The following is a 21,705-nucleotide window of genomic DNA, read 5'->3' as shown; positions in this document are numbered from 1 at the left end:
CCGTATGTGGCCCGCGGGCCGTAGTTTGCCCATGCCTGGGCTACATACTTCATGTTTTTGCGATCATTCAGCACTACTCTGGCTTGAAATAAGATGAATAAATACAGCAATGAATGTTGATAAATTGTTTTTGCTTTCTGGAAAAAAAAGGAAAAAAATCCTTGGCCATCTTGTTAGCATCATTTATTTCAACAGAATTTAACATAGGTGCACATAATTACAAATTGTGAGTTTAAAAAGTTGAAATAAATGCATTGTGCTCTCAAAGTAACATGATTTGGCTCGATCGTTTCATTTATATATGACTGTATTGTGAATATTGTTCCGATATGCCTATTTGTTGAAAAGGTTGCATTGTGTGTGTGTCTGTGTGTGTGTGTGTGTGTGTGTGTGTGTGTGTGTGTGCGTGTGTGTGTGTGTGTGTGTGTGTGTGTGTGTGTGTGTGTGTGTGTGTGTGTGTGTGTGTGTGAGTTCTAGGACTAATATTAGTCCATTGTGAGCTAGTAACTGGTACTGCCCAAAATAAACACACAAACACTCACACACTTGTGTATTGTTGTGCATATCTCCATACACGCATACTTGATCAGAGTCCAATAAGTCTCAGAGCTCCACCCAAAAACACCGCCACCCATTTTGAAATTGAGATTTCAAGGTGTTTTTATTCATACATAACGCAGTAAATGATTCATGCAATATAGTCACTTGACATCATTGACAAACATTCTTACTAAAACCTGTAGAAAATTTTGAATGGAGTGAGCACAAATACTCTTTGACTACAGTATATCTAAACAATATTCTGAAAAACCACACAGCCCATGCTTGCGAAGGAGAAACACTCACCATCGAATGTCCTGCCACAACGTCCGTAGCCATCTTCTCACCCTTCTTTGGACGGCGCGTTACTCAACACTATTTGTGTCCCAGCCAGAAGACAAATCTAAACAAAGATGCAGAATGTTCATCTACACTCGCCATCAAGGTGATTGTTGTGCCACTGAGGGACATTCAGTGTTATTAGAAATTGTGTTTTGTGACGTTATATGCTGGGGTTTTCTTTTTTTTCAGATGCAGAAGGTGTTGTCAGAGTGTCAGGATCAACCGTCCTGTCAAATGCATGTCCTTGGCCCTGTGTTTGGGCACGGCCCCTGCCCACTCACCAGCAAGTACCTCCTAGTGTACTACATGTGCAGACCAGGTAGATGGAAACAATTGGAAGTGTATGGCAAGTTATCAAATTTTGCTTCTGTGGTTGCTATAACAAAAATCCATATGGTTCAAGACTTTGCGTCGAAGGCAATACGTCGATCGTGATCGACCAGTCGATCTCCATGGTACTATTGCTAGATTGCGTGATAAGGACATTGTCATAACTGACATTATACAAATAAAGTTGAGTTGTTTTGAATAAAAATAAACTAGAAGTCAGACTATCAGGGTTTCTTTTACTTATTGAATCACCGGACAACCAATCAGAGGACTTCTCATTATTAGATACAGTGATGGAAACTCTTTTTTAGAGAGCCGGTTCTTTTGGACCGGCTCACCAAAAAGGGCCAGCCGGCTCTTTCGGCTCTCAAAACGGCTCTTCAGTTTTTTTGGCGCTTAAATTAATGTACGACCAAAGATAAGGTAAAATTATATGTAAAATGAATTGCTAATAGAAGGAAAACACATGAATAACGTGATGGTGAATCCTTGTGTGTGTCACCGAGCATCTGTTTGATATTCACTGACAAAAATTGTAAGGTATTAATCAGCCCGTTTCCACTGAGCTTTCCACGGAGCTTTGTCGCCCTCTTCTGCCTCTATTCGGTGCTACATCCCCCCCCCCCCCCCCCCAATGACACACATTCGGTGCTACATTTCTCCCCTCAAAATGAGACGGAAGGACTTCTTTAATCGATTGCAAACATGGATGCTTTCCTCTTCAGAACTATTTGAATTATATTCATAACTGGATGAGTAACAAGAAAGCATATTCTCCGAATCTGAAGCCATTGTTTTAATTCTAGGGCAAGGCAAGATGTCTTACCGTGACACCACGAACATGGGGGCGGGACCTTCTGAAACTGCCCACTTCCGGTTTCAAATTGAAGTACGTTTTTCACACTAAGTCATTTTTATTGATGTTTTGCATTTGACTAAAAATAACATACTGCGTGTTTTGGGTATTTTAGATGCTATAAAACGTTTTTCTGATCGGTTGTCATTTAAAGGACAATCGACGTCTCCGGACAAGTTGTGTCCATAATTTGTAAAATGGCTTCAAATGACTTCTACTGAGTGTATTTTACAAAGATTCCACCGCACATAGCTATATTTTACGTTTTGGTTACGACTTGCGCTGAACATTCAGGAAGTCTTGTTTTTGAGTTGGTGACGAGTCCTCACGTTACGTCATGAAAAGACCCCCCCCCCCCGACCGACAAAAAGACACATTGTAGCAGTCCTTCATCACGTCAATGTATTTTGCTGTTTATCTGAAGCTCCATGAAAGGAATCTATCAGCCTGTGGAAACGGGCTGATTCATTCCTCACGGAGCTGGTCGTCATTTTTGTTTGCGACATTCCCCCCTGCCCGTTGGCCTCAAAATGACACGGAATACATTCTTTAATCGATTGCAAACATGTATGCTATACATGTATGCTGTACATATATATATATATATATATATATATATATATATATATATATGTTGTTATATATATGCAAATTTCCCCATTGTGGGACGATTAAAGGCTTTCTAATTCTGTCACAGTAATAGTGTTATGGCTGTTGTTTTCAGTGTTGCAACACTACAAGAATCAATTTTCCAAATGAGGAAACTGATACACAATTGCACAAACCATGTTATACTTTAATTTCACAACATTACATTAACAAAACAAAGAACTAAAATTAAAATTAATGCATTTTACTGTACACCAGTCTCTTCACATTCAGGCATAACAGATAATATATGGATTTTTGGGGGATTTTTCCGTTTTCCCCTTTTGTTCCCTCATCCTTAATCATGTCTGTCACAAAGATCATTTTTGTCACCAAACAAAGACAAGTCTCAGCAGCTAGATGTGTTGACCACGGAACCATTATTTTTCAGAGCCGCACATTGCAAGAGGGTTCCGTACAGTCTTTTCCAACCGCTCCTTTATCTTTTTCCTTTCCAAAAGAGAAAGAAAAAAATCCAGAAGTCATCTCTTCCTTCACTTCCCCTCCCTTCACACCTGTGATGAGGCAAACCTGCTGACATTCTGTGTGTGTGCCAGGCAGTATGTTGGGAGAGGGTGAGGGACTTGTCGTCCAGATGTACAATGCCTCGCCCTCCGGGCACGATGGCAGACCCTTGCTAAAGTAGCTGGGGCTAGGGCTGGCTGAGGAGGGCAGAGTATGCTGGCTGCCGTTCAAGCAGCCAGGAGTGTGGTCATGGGATCCTTTGCGTGAATGTCCAGAGGAGGTGAACGTTGAGGACCGGTAATTATATGAACTCCACGTAGGGCGTTTGCGCTGCTGACACTGGCACCGGAGGATGCGAATGAAGGCCAGTTTAAACTCACGGTTATAGCAAGGATAGATGATAGGATTCAGGCAGCTGTTGAAGTAGCCCAACCAGAAGATGACCTTAAAGAGTAGGTCAGGAGGGCGCAGGTTCACATTGAAAGAGCCTGCAAAATAAAACAATATGAAACATATTATTTCATACAAAAAGCACATGACAGGCCAAATATTAGTCACCGAATGACACTAAATGTGTAATACTCAGCCCATGTGCTGTGGAATATTGATGTGCTGTCAGAAGTTAAGCCTGTTTATGACTGCCCATGTTGACAATTAAAATGCTCTTCCATTAAGTGGCAGTGTACAAAACTAACCTATTTTGTGGGACCATTTGTTTGTCGGTATGCTATGAAATTGCTGTAATTCTTTGGAAATTACACTGTGTCTCTGGAACCTTTGTAATTAAAAAAAGAGTCTGCTTGTTAATGACATTTTGATTTTTTTTACATGAAATCTATGATGCCAGCTTATTAAAAAAACACAAACTCTAATTCATTAAAAAACAATATAATTGGATTGAATCTGGATTTCCTAGATCCAGATAATTTTGTTATTATTAATATAATAATAATAATAATAATAATAATAATAATAATAATAATAATAATAATAATAATAATAATAAATTTCATTGATTGCAGCCACTTGACAAAATGAAAAGTCAATTCAGTACACAACTCAGTGGACTCAACTTGCGCAATGTTTAATTTCAATGTGGTGGGCTGTTTATGTAATGGGCCACATTTCACTATTTATGTCTGTTGGAACTGCTTTACAGAGATTATCTCATTCCACGTGGACAAATTAACTGTTTTAGTTTCTGTTTTAGGTTTACGTCCATGTAACAGCCAAATTGACGTCACTTTTGTATAGCCACTGGATGAGAGCGTCGACATAGAAAGCGAATCAGTTAATTCTGCCACAAGTGCCACAAGAAGAGCCTGCGGAAAAATGTTACACCACTAGATGGCAGAACATACCAATAACCCGGGTTGGCTACAGTAGTACTGTACAGTGAATCAATAAATCTGAACTCTGAGGAAATGCAAACCTGCTAAAGTTTGTGTGGCATTTGCTGAGTAATGAATGAACATTTCTGGCTCTGGCCCAAGATGTAATGGATTCTTTCATTTGACCTGATAGAAACGTGATACAATAACCGTCTGGGTAATTTTGCACACTTTTTCTGTCAAATGGAAATAGATGCTTTACCTCAGTAGAGTAGTTACCAAATGCCTGGATTAATGTAAACCCAAGGCTAATTAATTGAAACAGATGTACAGAGTGGGAGTTGTTCTTTCAAGTAAGACACTTTGGAGCACCTCCCTGCTTTTTAATCTAATGCAGACATGTTCACCTCTGATCTGGTGCGGGCACATCATTATTTTTTTTGCAGGCCTAATGGTCAAGTTCAACGTAAATTTGTGAAATTGGTAGATATATCACACCTCATTGTGCGTTTCTAGTTTGCACCTAGCACATCTGCAATGGTTTAAAGTAAACTAGATTTCAGTCTTGCAAATAGCAGATCCAACTCATAATGCAGGTGGTCTAACACGATTTTGTTGTTTTTGGTCAAGTGGACAAATACAGTATAGATCTCTGCGAACATGTGCTGGTAATCCATCCATCCATCCATCCATCCATCCATCCATCCATCCATCCATCCATCCATCCATCCATCCATCCATCCATCAGGGTGACACAGATCAAGGGTGTAGGGCAGTCTCCAATTGCCCATGTCATATCCTCAAGGGAAGGTCTTGACGTTTACCAAATTGTGTCATACACACACTCCGAGTTAATTTATTTCCCACAATGCCAAACATGGCATACTCAGGTACAGTGCAACTCTGAACCCATTATTTATTCAAATGAAGGATGCTACTAGGATCAAAAAGATTACTTTCATCCCACATGGCTGCAAAAAGAGGCAAACACCCAAATATGACCCACATTTTTTGTGCAGTTGTACATTTAGTCTCCTGACATTTTTTTCTGTGCATAGAATACTTTGTTGTCACGCCTCACACCTTTCAATTTTGCTGCTGTACATTGCAAATTTCCCCATTGTATTAAAGGCTTTCTGATTCTAAAATCGTCCTATGCAAGATGTGGCAAAACACCAAATAAAAGTAAACTCCATGAGCACAATTAAGACTGGCCATTGTGCTCGAGTTGCGCTCAGCACAAAAATTAGACACGCAGAGTTAATCTTTTGGTTCAAAGATTATTTGACTTTTGTGATATAGTATTACAAAATTACACACCTTCATGAGTGTTGCACTGAATTTAATTTTTATGCTCCATCAGATTGCTGTGATATCATTCGTCTGATGCCCACTGCCACTTTTGCTGTGGTTCTCAAGTCTTAACTCTGGGTCCGTGAAAAAAATATCTATATTCTCCAGACCCTCCACTGGCCACCTATCTGCTAACGTTTGCGAACTCTGCCTTCTTCCTTCCCGATGTCTCCATGGTCATGCAACCGAAGACAGTCCCTGAGCAAGCTTCTCAGCCCACATGTACGGTGTTCCAACAGGCGTAGTTTCAATGTCTTTCTGCCAACAGATTATCAGATGTGCATGCACATCTCAAAGGATCCACTCTCCCCAGAAAGCACAGCATGGTGCAGATAAATGAACTTTCCAAACAGGCGCAATGAGGCATTCAACTTGAATGAAAATTAGGACACAGCAATGTTTTCACGTGAGACTAAGAAAAGAGAACTGAGTTGTAATCTTACAAATCATAATTTTAGCCATTTTACAAAGACTTTTTCCCCATCTTGTTTCTATTTATTCATTCATCTTATGAATCGCTTATTTCTCATGAGGGTCGTGGACGGTGCAGTCTACGCCAGCTGTCTTTGGGCAGTTGGTGGGGGACACCCTGAACCGGTAGTCAGCCAAAAGCAGGGCACACATATCAGGACAATTTAGAGTGTTCGATCAGCCTGTCATGCATGTTTTGGGAATTTTTGTTTTTTTCCCCCCTTTTTATATAGGAGGAAACCGGAAGACCCAGAAGAGAAAACTTAAGCAGACACTGTTAGTACAGGTATTCTTCTTCTTTTAGTGTAACCTTTTCTCTTTTGACAAAAACTATAAATAAATAAATAAATACACTATTTTCTCATTAATAACGCTGCTGTGACACACAGAACTATTTGATCCAAATAAACATTTGAATGGCCATTATACAATATACCGTATTTTTTGGATTAAACGTCGCTCCGGATTATAGGTCACACCAGCCAAAAAATGCATAATTAAGAAGAAAAAAACATATAAGTCGCACTGGAGGATAAGTCACATTTTTGGGGAACATTTATTTGATAAAATCCAACACCAAACAACATACATGTCATCTTGAAAAGCAATATAAAATAAATTGAATTAAAATAAAATAGAGAACATCAGGCTCCGTTTCACTTCTTTTTTTCCCAACATAACACCGCAGCTCTCGCTCTACGCAACTCCGATGGACACACCTCCTTTTTGGTAACCCAGAACAGTCTTTTACAAGATTTATTCAGATAACTCTAGCACAAAGAACATGCTAACAAGTTTATCAAAATATCAGGTTTTAGTCCAAATCACCAAATCCAAGGAAATCTTCATTCTCTGTGTCACTTTTAAATAACTCCCCCAACTCGGCAGGTAGACAAGGCGCCACTTCCTCATCTCTGCGCTCTTGCGGTTTAATGTGAAAATAACATGTGAAATGATATACAGTAATAAAAAAAAGCATATATAAGTCGCTCCGATTTATAAATCGCACCCCCGACCAAACTGAAAAAAGCTGCAATTTATAATCCGAAAAATAGGGTACTTCACTTTTTCTACATTTTATTACAATGCAGCCGTACACCAAAATACAGATAACAAAAAGTCCCCTCAATATTCTAGACAACAATGAGCAGTAAAAAAACTAAAAAAAAAAAAACCTGCTTTCCCGAGGATCACTATTTTTATACACTCTCCACACAAAACTGTCGAACTGAGACTCAAGAACTTAGCAGATAGGTTTCATAAACATGCTTTGGTTTCAAACAATCCATTTAATAATCTACTTTAATTGGAACGGACAGAACTGTGTTGGCTCTTCAATAAACCACAATATGATGACATTTATGGAAAATTGGTTTTAACGTCCCTGTACCCTGTCCTATCAACCGTGTAGCCGTGTGACCCGCGGACAATTTTACTCATCATTGCTTCGTGACACACTCATTAGGTTTCCTCCTTCTCTGGAATGTTTCTATTAACTTTGGAGCACACAGAAACGAACACAGCTGCAAAGACTTTTTCTTCCAAAAATGCATTTGTACAGATCAAATGGATTCACGCGTTGAACTGTTTCTGTCACATTCTGAGGCGCAGTGCTTGCCACATTAAATTCAAGACTTTCACAGGACATTAGTGCCTGTTTGGGGTGTTAAAGAATTGTGGAGATGGAGTATTGTGAAATAACACATGTAGGCTACCCCCTAAGGACTAATGATTCCTCTCCCACTATTGAGAATTATACAGCTCATTGAATTTAAAAACAGAAATATCCTCTCTCTGTATGATATGTTCACAATGCTTTAGTAGCGGTGCTGTTTTCCACTTGGAGTTGAATCAAACGACAAAAATCAAAGTATTTTTTATACAAAGTTTTGCTTTTGTCATCATATAATGATGATGAACGGAGTGGGTGACTTATGAGCACATCTGCCTCACAATATACAGTAGAGGTCCGGTGTTTAATTCAGAGCACTGGCCCGACTGTGGAGTTTTCTCCCTGGTACTCCAGTTTCCTCCCAAATGCCCCCAAAAAAATGGTTGATTGAACACTCTATATCTTCCCTCGTGGTCATGAGTGTGTATCGGTGTTTGTCGATGTGTACCCTACGAATAGCTGACAACACGTTGTGGGTGTACCCCGCTGAGTACACATGAACGATTCTCAGTTGCAATCAATTGACTATGGCTATGCCATGGATAATATTGATTATGAATGGAAAAATGGGGTTTCTGTAAAATCAGGTTGTGTCTGCGAATATCCATTAATGTTGAGGTGAGGTTACCGTATTTTGTGGTGTGTAAGGCGCACAGGAGTAGAAGGCGCACCCCCAATGAATGGTGTACAGTGGGACCTCGGTTTACGAACACCTTGCCTTACGAACTTCTCGGTTTACGAACGTTAAATTCATGAAAATTAAACCTTGGCATACAAACTACTTTTCGGGATACAAACCACTGCTGGCGGAGTACCGAACAGCGTCACAGCCGGCCTACCTTTCCACATCCCCTTTCTCTGAGTGCATACGTCATTCGTCTTCAAGGATTTATCACGGATACTTTTGCTGTTATGGGACCGAAAAAGACCCCACCATAGGCTTGTGTTCAGCCGAAGAAGACAGAAAACAAAATTACAGTCGAGGAGAAGAAGGAGATCATTGAGAAATACGAACGAGATGTGCGTTTGTCTGACTTAACGACCCAGTATCAATATGCTAAGTCCACCATTGCTACCATCCTTTGCAACAAAGAAGCTATTAAACGTGTGTGTGTTGCTAAAGGTGTTTCCGTGCTGTCAAAGCAACGGTCTCGGGCTATAGAAGAGATTGAAAAACTTCTGTTAATTTGGATTAACGAAAAGCAGCTGGCCGGCGACAGCGTGAATAAAGCAATTGTATCAGAGAAAGCACCGCAAATTCACTCTGATATCATCATGCGGTAACCTGGAAGTTCATCGTTCATTGATGATTTTAAAGCTAGCAACGGATGGTTCAAGAACTTTAAACGCCGTACAGGGATTCACTGCGTTACTCGTCATGGTGAGACAGCCAGTTCTGAGAGTAAAGCTGCCGAAGCCTACAAGGGATCATTACGTTACGTCCCTCAGCAAGTATTTAATGCAGATGAGACCGGCCTTTTTTGGAAAAAGGTGCCTCACCGGACTTTCATAACACAGGAAAAGAAGTCTGAACCCCATTCCATCAAGCCATCAACGACCATCACAAAGGTAAATAAAACGACTTTATCATTTAGTGCAGGGTATTTCGTTCATTCCAATACAATAGCACATGAATTATACATAGAATAAGGTATATTGTTTGTAATTTTAAGGCTTATTTAGTAGAAATTTATATTTTATGGAGACCTGGGAATGGATTATTCTCATTTTAATGGTTTCCTATGGGAAATTAATTTTTGGGATACACACTTTTTGCCTTACACACTGTGTCTGGGAACCAATTAAGTGCGTAAGCCAAGGTCCCACTGTATTTTCAAACTTTGTTTCATATATAAGGCGCACTGGGAGTATAAGGCGCACCTTCATTGAATTAAAAAAGTTTTCCAAATATAACATGTAAATATATAAATGTTTTCCAAAAATAAGGTACACAACATTATAAGGCACTACATGACAGGCTGTGGTTACGCACTACTTCTTCTACAGGGGAAAAATGGAGACGATAGCTACTGACAGTAATTGTGAGACCTGTTGTTGCTCAATATTACTTCACATATACGGTGCACCTGCGTATAAGGCGCAGGGTCATCTTTTAAAGAAAATAAAGGCTTTTGGGTGTGCCTTATACACCGGAAAATACAGTAATTTTCACAAGACTTGCCTGTAGTAACGCTCACTTGTTTAGAATGTATATAAATATTTCAGCTTTTTTGACAGCTAAGTCAATTACAGTGAATGACTCATTAAAGACCGCCCCATCTTCAATATTTTCATATGAAGTTCAACGGTCAGACAGGGGTACTGGTTTGTGGTATCTGAAGTTTGAATAAAAAGACACATTTATCTGCAGCACAGTAACACAATCACTTCTGCGATGAAAAAGGATTTGCAAAACAAAGTGCAATCGAACCAAAAGACAGGTTGAACCAAAACAAATGTGATGTGAAACAATTCTCACAAACAATGGTTCAACAACAAAATATTTGTTCAATGGTTCATAGCAAACTTTCAAACATTTTGTCCAATAAATCCCTCGGCTTGTAAAGCAAAGTGCAGACATACTTAAACGGAACATTTGTGTGTAACTCGAGACTTAACGGCACAATATGTCAATGAGCTGCAAGGTTATTTGTACAGCCTTAATTTCATCCAAGTTAAAAGTGGTCAGGGTGTCAAAACGTGTGATGCCTTCTCCAAATTAATCAGTATGCTCCACCGGAGATAGTACTGAGAAATGCTCTCGGACATTTTTTTTGGCAGTTGGTGGTCTGCGTTACGTAAACTCCCTTCTTGTCCTCTGACTATGTGCTCCATGAAGCCACTTCCATCTTGAAATCACAACTTGAGTATTTGTTTCTTACGTTAAGCTTTTGACAATGAATGGAGGCAAAGTAATCACTCCTCTGGGACATAGCTATGGCAAACTGCGGAAGCTACACTGTCCTTATATGACCACAGAGAATTACAGCACATGTGGAAGTTGCATGTTTACAAGCATAACACATCGATGAAAATGTTTCTTCAGCCGTCATCTGTACTTCGTTGTACAGACGTAAGCATAACACAGTTCTACGTTAGGTCAATGACCCGGTTTGATATAATCTTGGACATGTCAGTCTTGGAATCCTTGCTACCCTTATTTTGTTGAATGTGCACTTGCTTGTGCATATTTTAAATAGCAACTTGATACACAGCACATTTAAGGCCAAAATGATTTATCCTCTTGCAAACCTTTGCATGAATGAAGTGAATTTGAATTAGTTAAGTGAACAAACATAGCTGGAAATGGTAAAAATGGCAGCCAACTATAAGAATGATTTAAAACTTTTTATCTTGACAAGGGTCATGGTTTTGATCTGTTTCTATATGTTTGTCGACTTCTTGTGCTTCTTCACATTTATGCGCCTCTTTCACGACTCATAACCCAAGTACAATTTTCTAGACACTCATGAAATGTTGTTTCAGCTCTTTTTAAAACTATAGTTTGTTTTTATAAATATTAAGTAGTATTCAGTTTTGTATTCATTGTGTCATATTTTTGTTTCTTTATTGGGTTTTCTTGTCTTTTCTTGACAAAGATACTATATATGTTGTTTATTTCTTGCCATTTGTAATCCCTTTCTGTTATTTACAATTTATCCCGGATCTGTGTTACAGTAACGTAATTTGTTCTTTGTTGGTCTTATGTTTACTGTAAATACACATTTTTTTTGTAAAAGATCTTTATTTTTGTTTTATAGTATTAAATGTTGCTCCTATTCAATTTGCTCAAACAATCTCACATTTTAAGAAAAGGTACCAGTATTAAAATGTGATTGGCTGGCAACCAAAGGGAAAAGCCGAAAAGAAAAGAAAACGATTGGCTGGCAACCACTTCAGGGTGTTTTGACTGGGTAAAGACGGCTGGGATAGGCTCCAGCATGCCCTGTGACCTTTGTGAGGATCCATGGATCAGAAAACGGATGGATGTACTAAAAATAAGTTCATAATGTTAAAGTTTAATGTTCTTTTCATATTTTCTTTTTGTTGAAAAATGATATTCACAAGCAAAAGAATGACATTTTGTGTGTTACAAAATGATTAAATGCAGTACAACAAGAGTCTGAAACATGCATTTTTGACAAACGTCATTATAAATACACCAATTCGAAAGCCCATTTGAACATGCAAAAAAGAAAGTGTGCTCCTGGTGGTGCACATATTGAACAATGGTTGAGATTTCTGAAAATTATTTGAATAATCTATTCATCCCTGATACATTGTTATAATTTAGATAAATAAGGACTATTTTTACATGAAATCCCCATAATGTCAATTGCCATGTCAAAAATTCTGATTTAAGATGATGTCAAATATTGTAGAATTACACTGTTTTTTTACACATCATTGGATCAGAGAGCTTTCGCTGTGTGCACAAAAAAACAGTCAGAGTCCACAAAGTTTTACTGAATGAACATTGTTTTTCATGTAATAATTTACTCAGTAACTCAAAGAATACTCTGTGGTGCAAATATGGTCCTGGCAAACTGCAGTTTCTCAAACGGTTCTAAAGAATGATTGTTGCAAGATGGGATTCTAAAGCACATGTGATGGTCTAAAAGTGAACTTCTCCATGTCAAAAAGTCCCCCAAAATACACGAATGAGGCCTAATACAAGCACGAGCTGTATATATTGGACATTCACCTTTCCCAAACCCCAGCTTCTTTATACATCTGGTCCAATGTCCAACTGTATTGCACCATACCGACAGGAATTTCTAATAATTTGCCATGTGGCGAATTGAACATTCTGATCTATCATTATAATACGACAAAAAAATCAACACATTTGCCTTGTTCACTGGATGTGTGAGTTACTTCGGAAAACTGAAATAAATTGCAAATACACATTTTGAATGAACGCCCCCCCCACACACACACACACACACACACACACACACGCGCGGACGCACGCACGCGATCACACACACGTAAGCTCGCACAAGCACGCGTATACACACATGCGCGCGCGCAAAATATGCAAATGTTATTTTTTTCGGTGTGGCACAACGTAAGCATAGAACTGAAAAATGTAGACCAAGAAAAAAAGTATCTGGATTCCACGGAACTACGAACAGGAAAAAAGAAAGAAACTCACCTATGGGGAGGGCGAGGAAGAAGGGCAGCCAACAAAGTGTAAACATGCCCACCACAACTCCCAAAGTCTTGGCCGCTTTCTTCTCCCTGGAGAATTTCAGCAGTTTGACGGTGAGGGAGCTTCTGGCCTGATGTCCGCGACCCTTACCGTCGCAAGCTGAGGGCTCGTCGTGCCCTTGAGAGCCCTTGTGGATCCTCAGGGTCAGTTCGCCGGAGTTCATCCTCTCGCGCATGACCCCGGCCTCCAGGTTTTTGGTGGTCCGTTTGGCCACGATATACACCCGACAGTACATGGCCAGAATGACGACCAGGGGGATGTAAAAGGAGCCGAGGGAGGAGAAGAGCGCGTAAAAGGGCTCCTCGGTGATGGGGCAGACGGTGTCGTCCGGCGATGGCGGCTGCTTCCATCCGAGCAGGGGCCCGATGGAGATAACCACTGAGAGCACCCACACCCCGAGCATGGCAAGCAGCGCCCGCTTTTCCGTCACGATGCCCGGGTACTGCAGCGGGTGACTCACGCCGATGTAGCGGTCGATGGAGATGACGCACAGGCTCATGATGGACGCGGTGCAGCACAGCACGTCCACCGCCGCCCAGATGTCACAAAAGATTCGACCGAACACCCAGAAGTCGAGGATCTCCAGGGTGGCCGACACCGGCAGCACCGTAGTACCCAGCAGCAAGTCGGCGATGGCCAAGTTGATGATGAAGTAGTTGGTCGGAGTGCGCAGGTGCCTGTTGCACACCACCGAGAGGATGACGAGGATGTTGCCTGCGATGGCGAACACGATGAAAGCTCCCAGCACCAAGGCGAGCGGGATCGCCCGGCGAAGGTCCACTTCGGCGGGTCCCGTGCGGTTGCCCCCCGAGCTCTCGTTTCCCCACAAATGTGTGACATTGTCAGTGCTCGTGCTCATTTTGACCGAACGGCTCCTCCATAGCAGACTTCACATGTCCGACGTGGCTCGCTGCAACTCAACCAACTTGCATAGTTGAAATGCTCGCGTGAAGCGTCGTTCCTCTTCTGCTGCAGTCCGACTGCTCGGTAGACAAGCAGGGGGTTTGGAGGGAAGGAGGGGGGAGGGCATTATGCCGAACACAATAAGTTCGAAGAAACTTTCAAGGATGTCTGGTCAAGTGCCCCACACATTTGTGCATCCCGATTGTGGGAGGGGGCTTCATTTAAATAGCACAAAAATGTAACTGATGTCCAAACAGTTTCTGACCCGAGTTAGCACAAATATAAGATTATGAACCTTTATTAATCTGTATTTAGCAAAGCCACATCTAGACGCTCCCCCATTTACGAACATTCGATTTACGACGTTGCGGTACATACGAACACTATTGCGTTACTGTATGTCGAAAATGTATGGACAGAGAGGTTGTCAGTTAGATTTTGTATTGCGCGCCTTTTTTTCCTGCTGAGCTGGCTTGTAATTGGCTGATTACTGTTCTCGCACACACGCACTCGCACTTACATACAAAATGGGAGATTTCAATGGCTGGATGTTTGCGCGACTGACACCAAGGCTGACCAATCAGAGCCCGGCTATGCTGCATTGTTGCCACCGATTTCAGCCCTGATCCGACGAGCTCGCTTACGATTGGCTGCGTAGAGCATATGGGCGGGAGGAAATCACCAGACGAACGACCTGTCAGAACGTATCTCGTTCGTAAGGTGGGGAGCGTCTGTATATTCTATTTTAAATGGCATTATATTGCACACCAACCACACAAATGTCACAAAAATATACATACTTTAGTTTAATTGCCGTCTATATAACAGCAGTTAAGATTTTTCACTATTATTATCTGTCATGGGCACACCTAGCCCACAAAGTAAATGCATATGAGACAATTAAGTGATGATCAGCCACACACTTGAATGTTTAGTTGTCGTCAACGCTAATATTAGGCAAGTCAAGTCTAGTGACATCTTTGATATTTGTCCAGCACAGTACGGCTTTGCAGGGATTGTTGTTGATCCACAGGTAATACTCGGACTTTGAATATTGTGATAAAGTTCACTCATATAATGAATTCAACTGTAAAGGTGAAATGAATATATTTTTAAAACTCATAACATGCATTGCAAAAATATGTCAATTTTTTGTTAGAATTTTGATTATTATGGCTTATAGCTTATGACAATGGCAAAATCAGAGTCTCAAAAAATTAGAATATCACATAAAATATACAGAACAATTAGTTTAAATCAATGAAATGTCAGTCATCAGAAAAGTATCATCATTTTGTATACTCAGTACTTGCTTGACCCCCCATTTGCCTGAATTATAAAATGCTTGAAGTCTAGTGTGAAGTTTCTCCAGTCTGTTATGGTTTGGGGTTCCCCGTCATCATCTGCTGTTGGTCCACTGTGTTTTATAAAGTCCAGAGGCAACACAGCCGTCTATAAAGAAATTTTAGAGCAATTCATGTTTCCTTCGGCATATCAGCTCTTTGGAGATGCTGATTTCATTTTTGAACATGACTTTGAACATGACTGCTCACTCGGCTATAAAAGTACAAAATCTTGGTTAATTTTTCTGTTTATTTCATGTAATATTCTAATTCTCGGAGACTCAGATTTTGTGGTTTTCATTAGCTGCAAGTCACAATCAAAATTCTAACAAATAAAAGCTTGAAATATATTGCAATGCATGTTACGAGTATAAATAATATACAGTAAAGTCTCGTTATATCGATATCGGTTATATCGATAGTACTGCTTATTACGATACTATTTCTATGAACGCAAGGAGAAAATTTACATGGCGCAGGATTGGATATATCGATAGTCCGGTTATATCGATATTTTTTCAGACTCCCGAGAATATCGATATAACGAGACTTTACTGTATTAATTTCACCTTTTAAATTGAATTACTTCAATGAATGAACTTTTATATTATTAATAATATTTACATTTTCTGAGATTTGCATGTATGTGTTCTCTGCAATTGGCTGGAAACACTGTTTCCAGGTGTCCAATGCCTACTGTCCAAAACTGCCTAGGCAGGGCTCTCTTGTGAGGATAAGCGGATCAGAAAATGGAGGGATGGATGATGAAGTCAAGTCTCAATTATACAATGAATTTCTCAGTGGAACAAACACATATGCACATTTAAATATCAATGTTGTCACTGAATGAAGTACGCAGTAGTTTGTCATTTTTGCTTAAACCAGGCGTCGGCTCCGGAGCCGCATGTGGCTCTTTCACCCCCCTGCTGCGGCTCCCTGCGGCTTTAGAAAATAAATAATGAGTATTTAATTCAATGTATATTATTTTAGTTCGTTCGTTTTTAAAATGTAATTCTAAATTTGAAGATTATGGTGATTATAAATAATACAAAATAAAACGTATTCAATTTTTTGGTCGCTCATAATATACGTCACAACCATCGACCGTGGACGTATATTCGGTCACAACCGCCAAATTGCGCACGATTTATTGAATTTTTCGCCCCCCGGGTCGGCCAACTATGGATAAATCTCAGAAAAGAAAAGTGTCTGAAGAAAACAGAACGTTTAATGATACGTGGGCAGATTCGTTCGCCTTAAAAACAGACATCGCCCACGCCTGGCAGCCGACAGCTTACAGTCCTGTTTGAAGACTGCCCTGATGTGCAGAGGCTGTGCGCTGATGTGCAGGAGCAGAAATCACAGTGACCAGGTGATAAATATTGTATTTGCCATTTTGCAAATATTCTTTTTTTTTTTCAAATAGACATCGAGTATTATATTTGAAAGTAATGTTCAACCCAACGTCTTTTTTTTCGGAATTTAAAAAGTTTTTGTTGCGTGCAGAAATGTAATTTCGCTTCTCTGTAACAGTTCATTGATTCATAAATGCAACACACTTTAGTTTGTTTATGCATATATAAAGGTAAAAAACGATGATGAAAAGATGCAGTGTTGTCTTCATTTTAAAAGTCAAAAGGATTTTGTGGCTCCCAGTGTTTTCTTTTCTGTGGGAAATGGGTCCAAATGGCCCTTTGAGTCGTAAAGGTTGCCGACCCCTGGCTTAAACCATGGAACATTAATCACATTGATCAAGCAATATTTTATTTTTTTAAATGTTTTTATTTCTTGTAATTTGTGAAAGTATATTATTTGAGCCACTTATCGCCATGTTATAAAGTAAGGTCCTTTCCAGATCCCTTTCATTGACCCTTTTTGGCTTCATTCTTTGGTAAGAGAAGACATTCTTTCAATCCGGTAAGAAAACAATTCAAAGGATGAATAGCTGCAAAAGAAAACACATTTGCTTTCATATTTCTCTGTTTAACTTTTACAGGAGGAAGTGATTGCATCACATTTATACTGTATGCAGTATTTTTTTCCTCCATAGAATATCCATCTGAATGCCAGCTGGTAACATCGCCTGCGTGCACACAAATAGATTGCAGCCCACCTGGATGAGTGGGTTTATGGTGGAGTCTACATATAAGAAAGTGTCCATAAAGTCTGGGCACATGGTAAAAAAACACACACTTCTGAAAAGCAAAACACTTTTTTGTCTTGATAAAGCATATTTTCAACATGATAATTTTCAAGTTTGATATATTTTGCAAAATTCAGGTGATTTGATGGATGTGCAAGTTTACTGTACATTGTGCCGTCGAATGGACGCATATTTAGTTGCTTTGCATGGAACTTAATGTCATTTTCATTTCAAAGGAACAAAGATGTACTGTACTTCGATTAATCATGATTATTTTTTCAGACAAAGGAAGTGAAATGTCTCCTTTTTCCTTCTCATTGTACACCAGTGTACCACAGCACCCTGATTAGGAATAACTGGTTTAATATAAGTGTAACATGTCAAGTAGTTACATTACTTGACTTGAATGGAAGCAGTCCAGTGGCAATACAGTGCCTTCTCCCCTGACAGAACTGCAAGTCCAGCTCTTTCATTACCAGTATTTATGTTGGCCAAAAAGGGTTTTGGAGCCAATAATGGTTGTGAGTCATCACTTACATTTGATCAAACTCTTATGTGGCTTTTTGCTGACCTTACCTCAGATAATCACTCCTGCACGATCAATATGTTGGAGCAGCTTGTTTTGACAAAGAGGCTGTGGGAGAGTGTAGTTGGTTGATGAGCTCAGGGGGTCCAGCGAAGGTGGATTTTGTGCCTGCCGGCGGCCTCTGGCTTGAGGCGAATGGGCTCAAGACAATGCTGCTGAGTAGACTCCTCAGCTGAACATTAGTTAATTGTCTCAGAGGCTATGCGAGGACAGGTACACTTGTGACTTCAACATCTAGGTTGGGAGTGTGTGTTTTCGGTACTCCATTGTGTGTCATAAAATGTGTTCGTCTGCATTCTTCTTACACAGTTAAAAGCAGGAGTGAATCTGTGTTCGAATTAGTCAGTAAAAAGAGGCTTTGGTAAAAAAACATTCTGGTCAGGACTTTATTATTTAGGTAAGCCAAATAAAGAAGTAATAACAAGTTAAATGGATGGAACAAGTGAATGAACCTAGCCAAATCCATGATGGCAAGTCAGTTGCCCAAATAGTTTTGAGCCGAGGCAAACGTACCCCTAAAAGGCAGATGATAACAACTGACATTTTCTGAAAATGTGCACATAAAAGGTCACACCGCTTGAGATAAATTATAGCATTTTTGCTTCCTTGTTCCTCAAGTAGTTATTTTGTTCATTTGATGGGACATAAAAAAAACTGCCAATAGGCAGCTATGCGCAGTTGGAGTGAAAGTACACAAAGTCTGCTCCATGACTTTGTCCTTGACCTTCAAGAAGATTTAAAGGAGAAACCTTGAATGAAATGTACAGTCTCATCATCATCATGTGCAAATTGAAGCACAAGCCTGTATTTTTAGAACTGGATATGATTATTTTTTATATCAAACTCTGGAAACAGTGCATGGGAGCCCAAGTGGGCGAGTCAGGGCTGAGAGGACTTTGGCTCCCTCACTGGAGTGTAGCAAGTTTGAAAACCTCAGTGGAAAAAAACAGTGTCGCCATGATAGTTTTAGTAGTGACTCATGTTTTTATAAGTTTTCGGCTTCCGCTTTCAAATTTGGGAGTTGTATTACTCGAGGTAGTTTTTTTTAATGAATAAGATTAATCTGCATTCATTTTGTAAAGCATGGCCCTCGGTCAACTTTTTAAATACTAGATTTTTGCAGATGTTCAATTTATTTTCCCGCACGTTTTTTTTTTTTTTTTGAAAAGGCCTATGTTGTCACATCTCGTCGCTGTCCTGGGCGCGCCCCGCCCCTCCCGTCACCTCCTCCGCTGCTCCCTGGAGACGGCCCCTCCCGTCATCTCTCACCTGGGCTCCCACAGCTGATTGTCATTCACTGATTGTGCCTTCTGACTATAAATGCCGATCGCACATTACCATCTCCGTCGGAGTATTCTGGAAGCTACCCTCGCGACTACCTTGCCATCAGGTCTGCCATTATTAGTTGCCTTGACTTGCCTCCCCCTGTTTGTTATTTTGCATGCGTGTCTCAGTAAAGACTTTTGCTCCTGAGTATCTGTCTCGCCGTGTATTTCGGATCCAACCTTCCCACCTTCCTTCGTCACTCGAGTCCTGCCTTCGAGCCTCGAGTGTCGTGACATATGTACATTTATGTAAACTATTCTTTCAAAATGTTGAGGCAGACATATTGAATGACTGTAAATACAGACCAAGAAGTACAGTACAGTACAATACAGTACAGTAGAGTAGAGTAGAGTACAGTACAATACAATACAATAAAGTACAGTACAATACACAATACAATACATTATGATTTCTATAGGTCTTTAACAACAGCGGAAGCTGGAACAAAGCGTTTAAAATGGATAACTATCATATAAAGAAAATAAAGGATTCACAAATATAGTAAAAGGCATCATATAAAGCAAGTAACAGTGTGTACTGGCTGTTTGACGCATACAAGGGATGCAATCCAAGATTCAATTTTTTATTCATGCAAAATGATGTCAAAACGTCTCTCCTGCAAAAAAAAGAATTTCACAAACATCACACTTTAAAAGTAATATTTGTGATATAACATCTTGAACATCCACTAATAAAGCAGACAGAAGTATGTCAGGACCGTAACTGCTTTGAAATATAATCTCATTCAGCCAGAGACATTGAAGTTGCAGGAAAACTCTACAGTATTAGTTATGTAATGCTAAAACATTAATACACATTAATACACATTAATATTAACATAATCATAAAAAATGCTAATTAACAAAAATACTCGAATTGTTCCATCTGAATACTTATTACAAACTGGTGGCGTAAATGTTCTGTTTTTAGTATAATAGTTCTGTTTTCTTCAGAAAATGTCTGTTCTTTTTATTCTTGTGTTTTGATGTAGTATGTCTTTCACTGGATCACAACTACACAAGGACATTTATGACATTTGTTTGGGCAAGGAGATACCAGGAGATTGTCTATGTTGTCGTGGCAAAAAAAGTGAAGCTTTTCACTTGTGCAGTCTGTTAAAATCAACCTGTTTCATTGATGAGTTCCTTCTTTATATTCAAATGTACACAGCCTCGTCGATCGTCATTGTGCTTTTAATCTTTTTGCCTCGACCTGCCAAAACACATTGTGCAATGCTTGAACATTTTCCATGAGTATATTTTGGATCATTCAAGTCAGCTTGCTGATAACAGCGTTCCAGTTGCTGCATCCAAACTATTTGATAACAGTAAGGGCAAAGTGTTCATTATAAACTACGTTTCATTTTACTTTCACAAAGAAAATTATTTGTTGGCCTACCCCCCCCCCCCCCCCCCCCCCTCACCAAAAAAAAAAAAAAACAACAAAAAAATAAACAGCTGTGGTTTGGTTGATGTTTGTTCAAGTGGGAGGTCATTGGCCCCTCAACAACTTTCCAACAAATTCCAAGGAGCTGGAACATCCTGTGTCGTTTAACTGAACTCAATCTGAATATCATGAAGCTGACAATTATTTTTGCTCACCCCTTAAAAATACTAGTAATTAAAACTAACACGCAAATGAGATTATAGACAGTCTCGATCTCTGGCCTTCAGTTTGGAGTTTGCAATTTCTCTCTGGCATGGGTTTTATCCAGATACGTTGCTTTCCTCACCCATTCCACAAACAAATATATATATATATATATATATATATATATATATATATATATATAGTAAAGTCTCGTTATATCGATATCGGATATATCGATAGTCCCGGTTATATCGATACTATTTCTATGCACGCGCGGAGAAAATTACATGCAAACAGGGTCGGATATATCGATAGTCCCGGTTATATCGATATTTTTTCGGACTCCCTTGAATATCGATATAACGAGACTTTACTGTATATATATATATATATATATATATATATATATATATATATATATATATATATATATATATATATATATATATATATATATATATATATATAATTTGTGGTATTTGTGATGAGGAAGAGTCACAATTAGAAGAGGAGAATACAGTGATCTTCATTTAGTGCTGCAGGTCAGCACTATCCAGATAAACGAGGAGATATGATGGCGCTCCAAGTGTG

The 21,705-nt window shown here is 39.5% G+C and overlaps 1 protein-coding gene and 1 long non-coding RNA gene across 2 annotated transcripts; one reads left to right on the top strand and one right to left on the bottom strand.

Moving 5' to 3' along the window:
- Positions 1–261: 261 nt before the first annotated feature.
- LOC148901418 (uncharacterized) lies at positions 262–2,602 on the top strand. Its single transcript, XR_016117838.1, has 3 exons — positions 262–985; positions 1,072–1,201; positions 2,019–2,602. It is a non-coding gene; the product is annotated as an uncharacterized LOC148901418 (long non-coding RNA).
- Positions 2,603–2,769: 167 nt separating this feature from the next.
- LOC148901417 (alpha-1A adrenergic receptor-like) lies at positions 2,770–17,658 on the bottom strand. Its single transcript, XM_089023439.1, has 2 exons — positions 13,167–17,658; positions 2,770–3,669 (listed from the first exon to the last, which is right to left on the bottom strand). The coding sequence occupies exons 1-2, from the start codon at positions 14,080–14,082 to the stop codon at positions 3,104–3,106; spliced, it is 1,482 nt and encodes a 493-aa protein (XP_088879565.1). The 5' UTR covers positions 14,083–17,658; the 3' UTR covers positions 2,770–3,103.
- Between the last annotated feature and the right edge of the window lie 4,047 nt (positions 17,659–21,705).

The sequence above is a fragment of the Hippocampus bargibanti genome, linkage group LG02 (genome assembly GCF_051943395.1).
Source record: "Hippocampus bargibanti isolate YZ-2025 linkage group LG02, ASM5194339v1, whole genome shotgun sequence".
In the NCBI taxonomy this organism is placed as follows: Eukaryota; Metazoa; Chordata; class Actinopteri; order Syngnathiformes; family Syngnathidae; genus Hippocampus; species Hippocampus bargibanti.
Note: the sequence above shows the minus strand (reverse complement) of the source record. Positions and strands in the feature narration are given on the sequence as shown.

Coding starts and splice junctions, on each gene's coding strand:
- LOC148901417 (XM_089023439.1), bottom strand. CDS start 14,082: ATGAGCACGAGCACTGACAATGTCACACATTTGTGGGGAAACGAGAGC. Junction 3,670..13,166: donor CTTCCTCGCCCTCCCCATAG/GTGAGTTTCTTT, acceptor TTTATTTTGCAG/GCTCTTTCAATGTGAACCTG.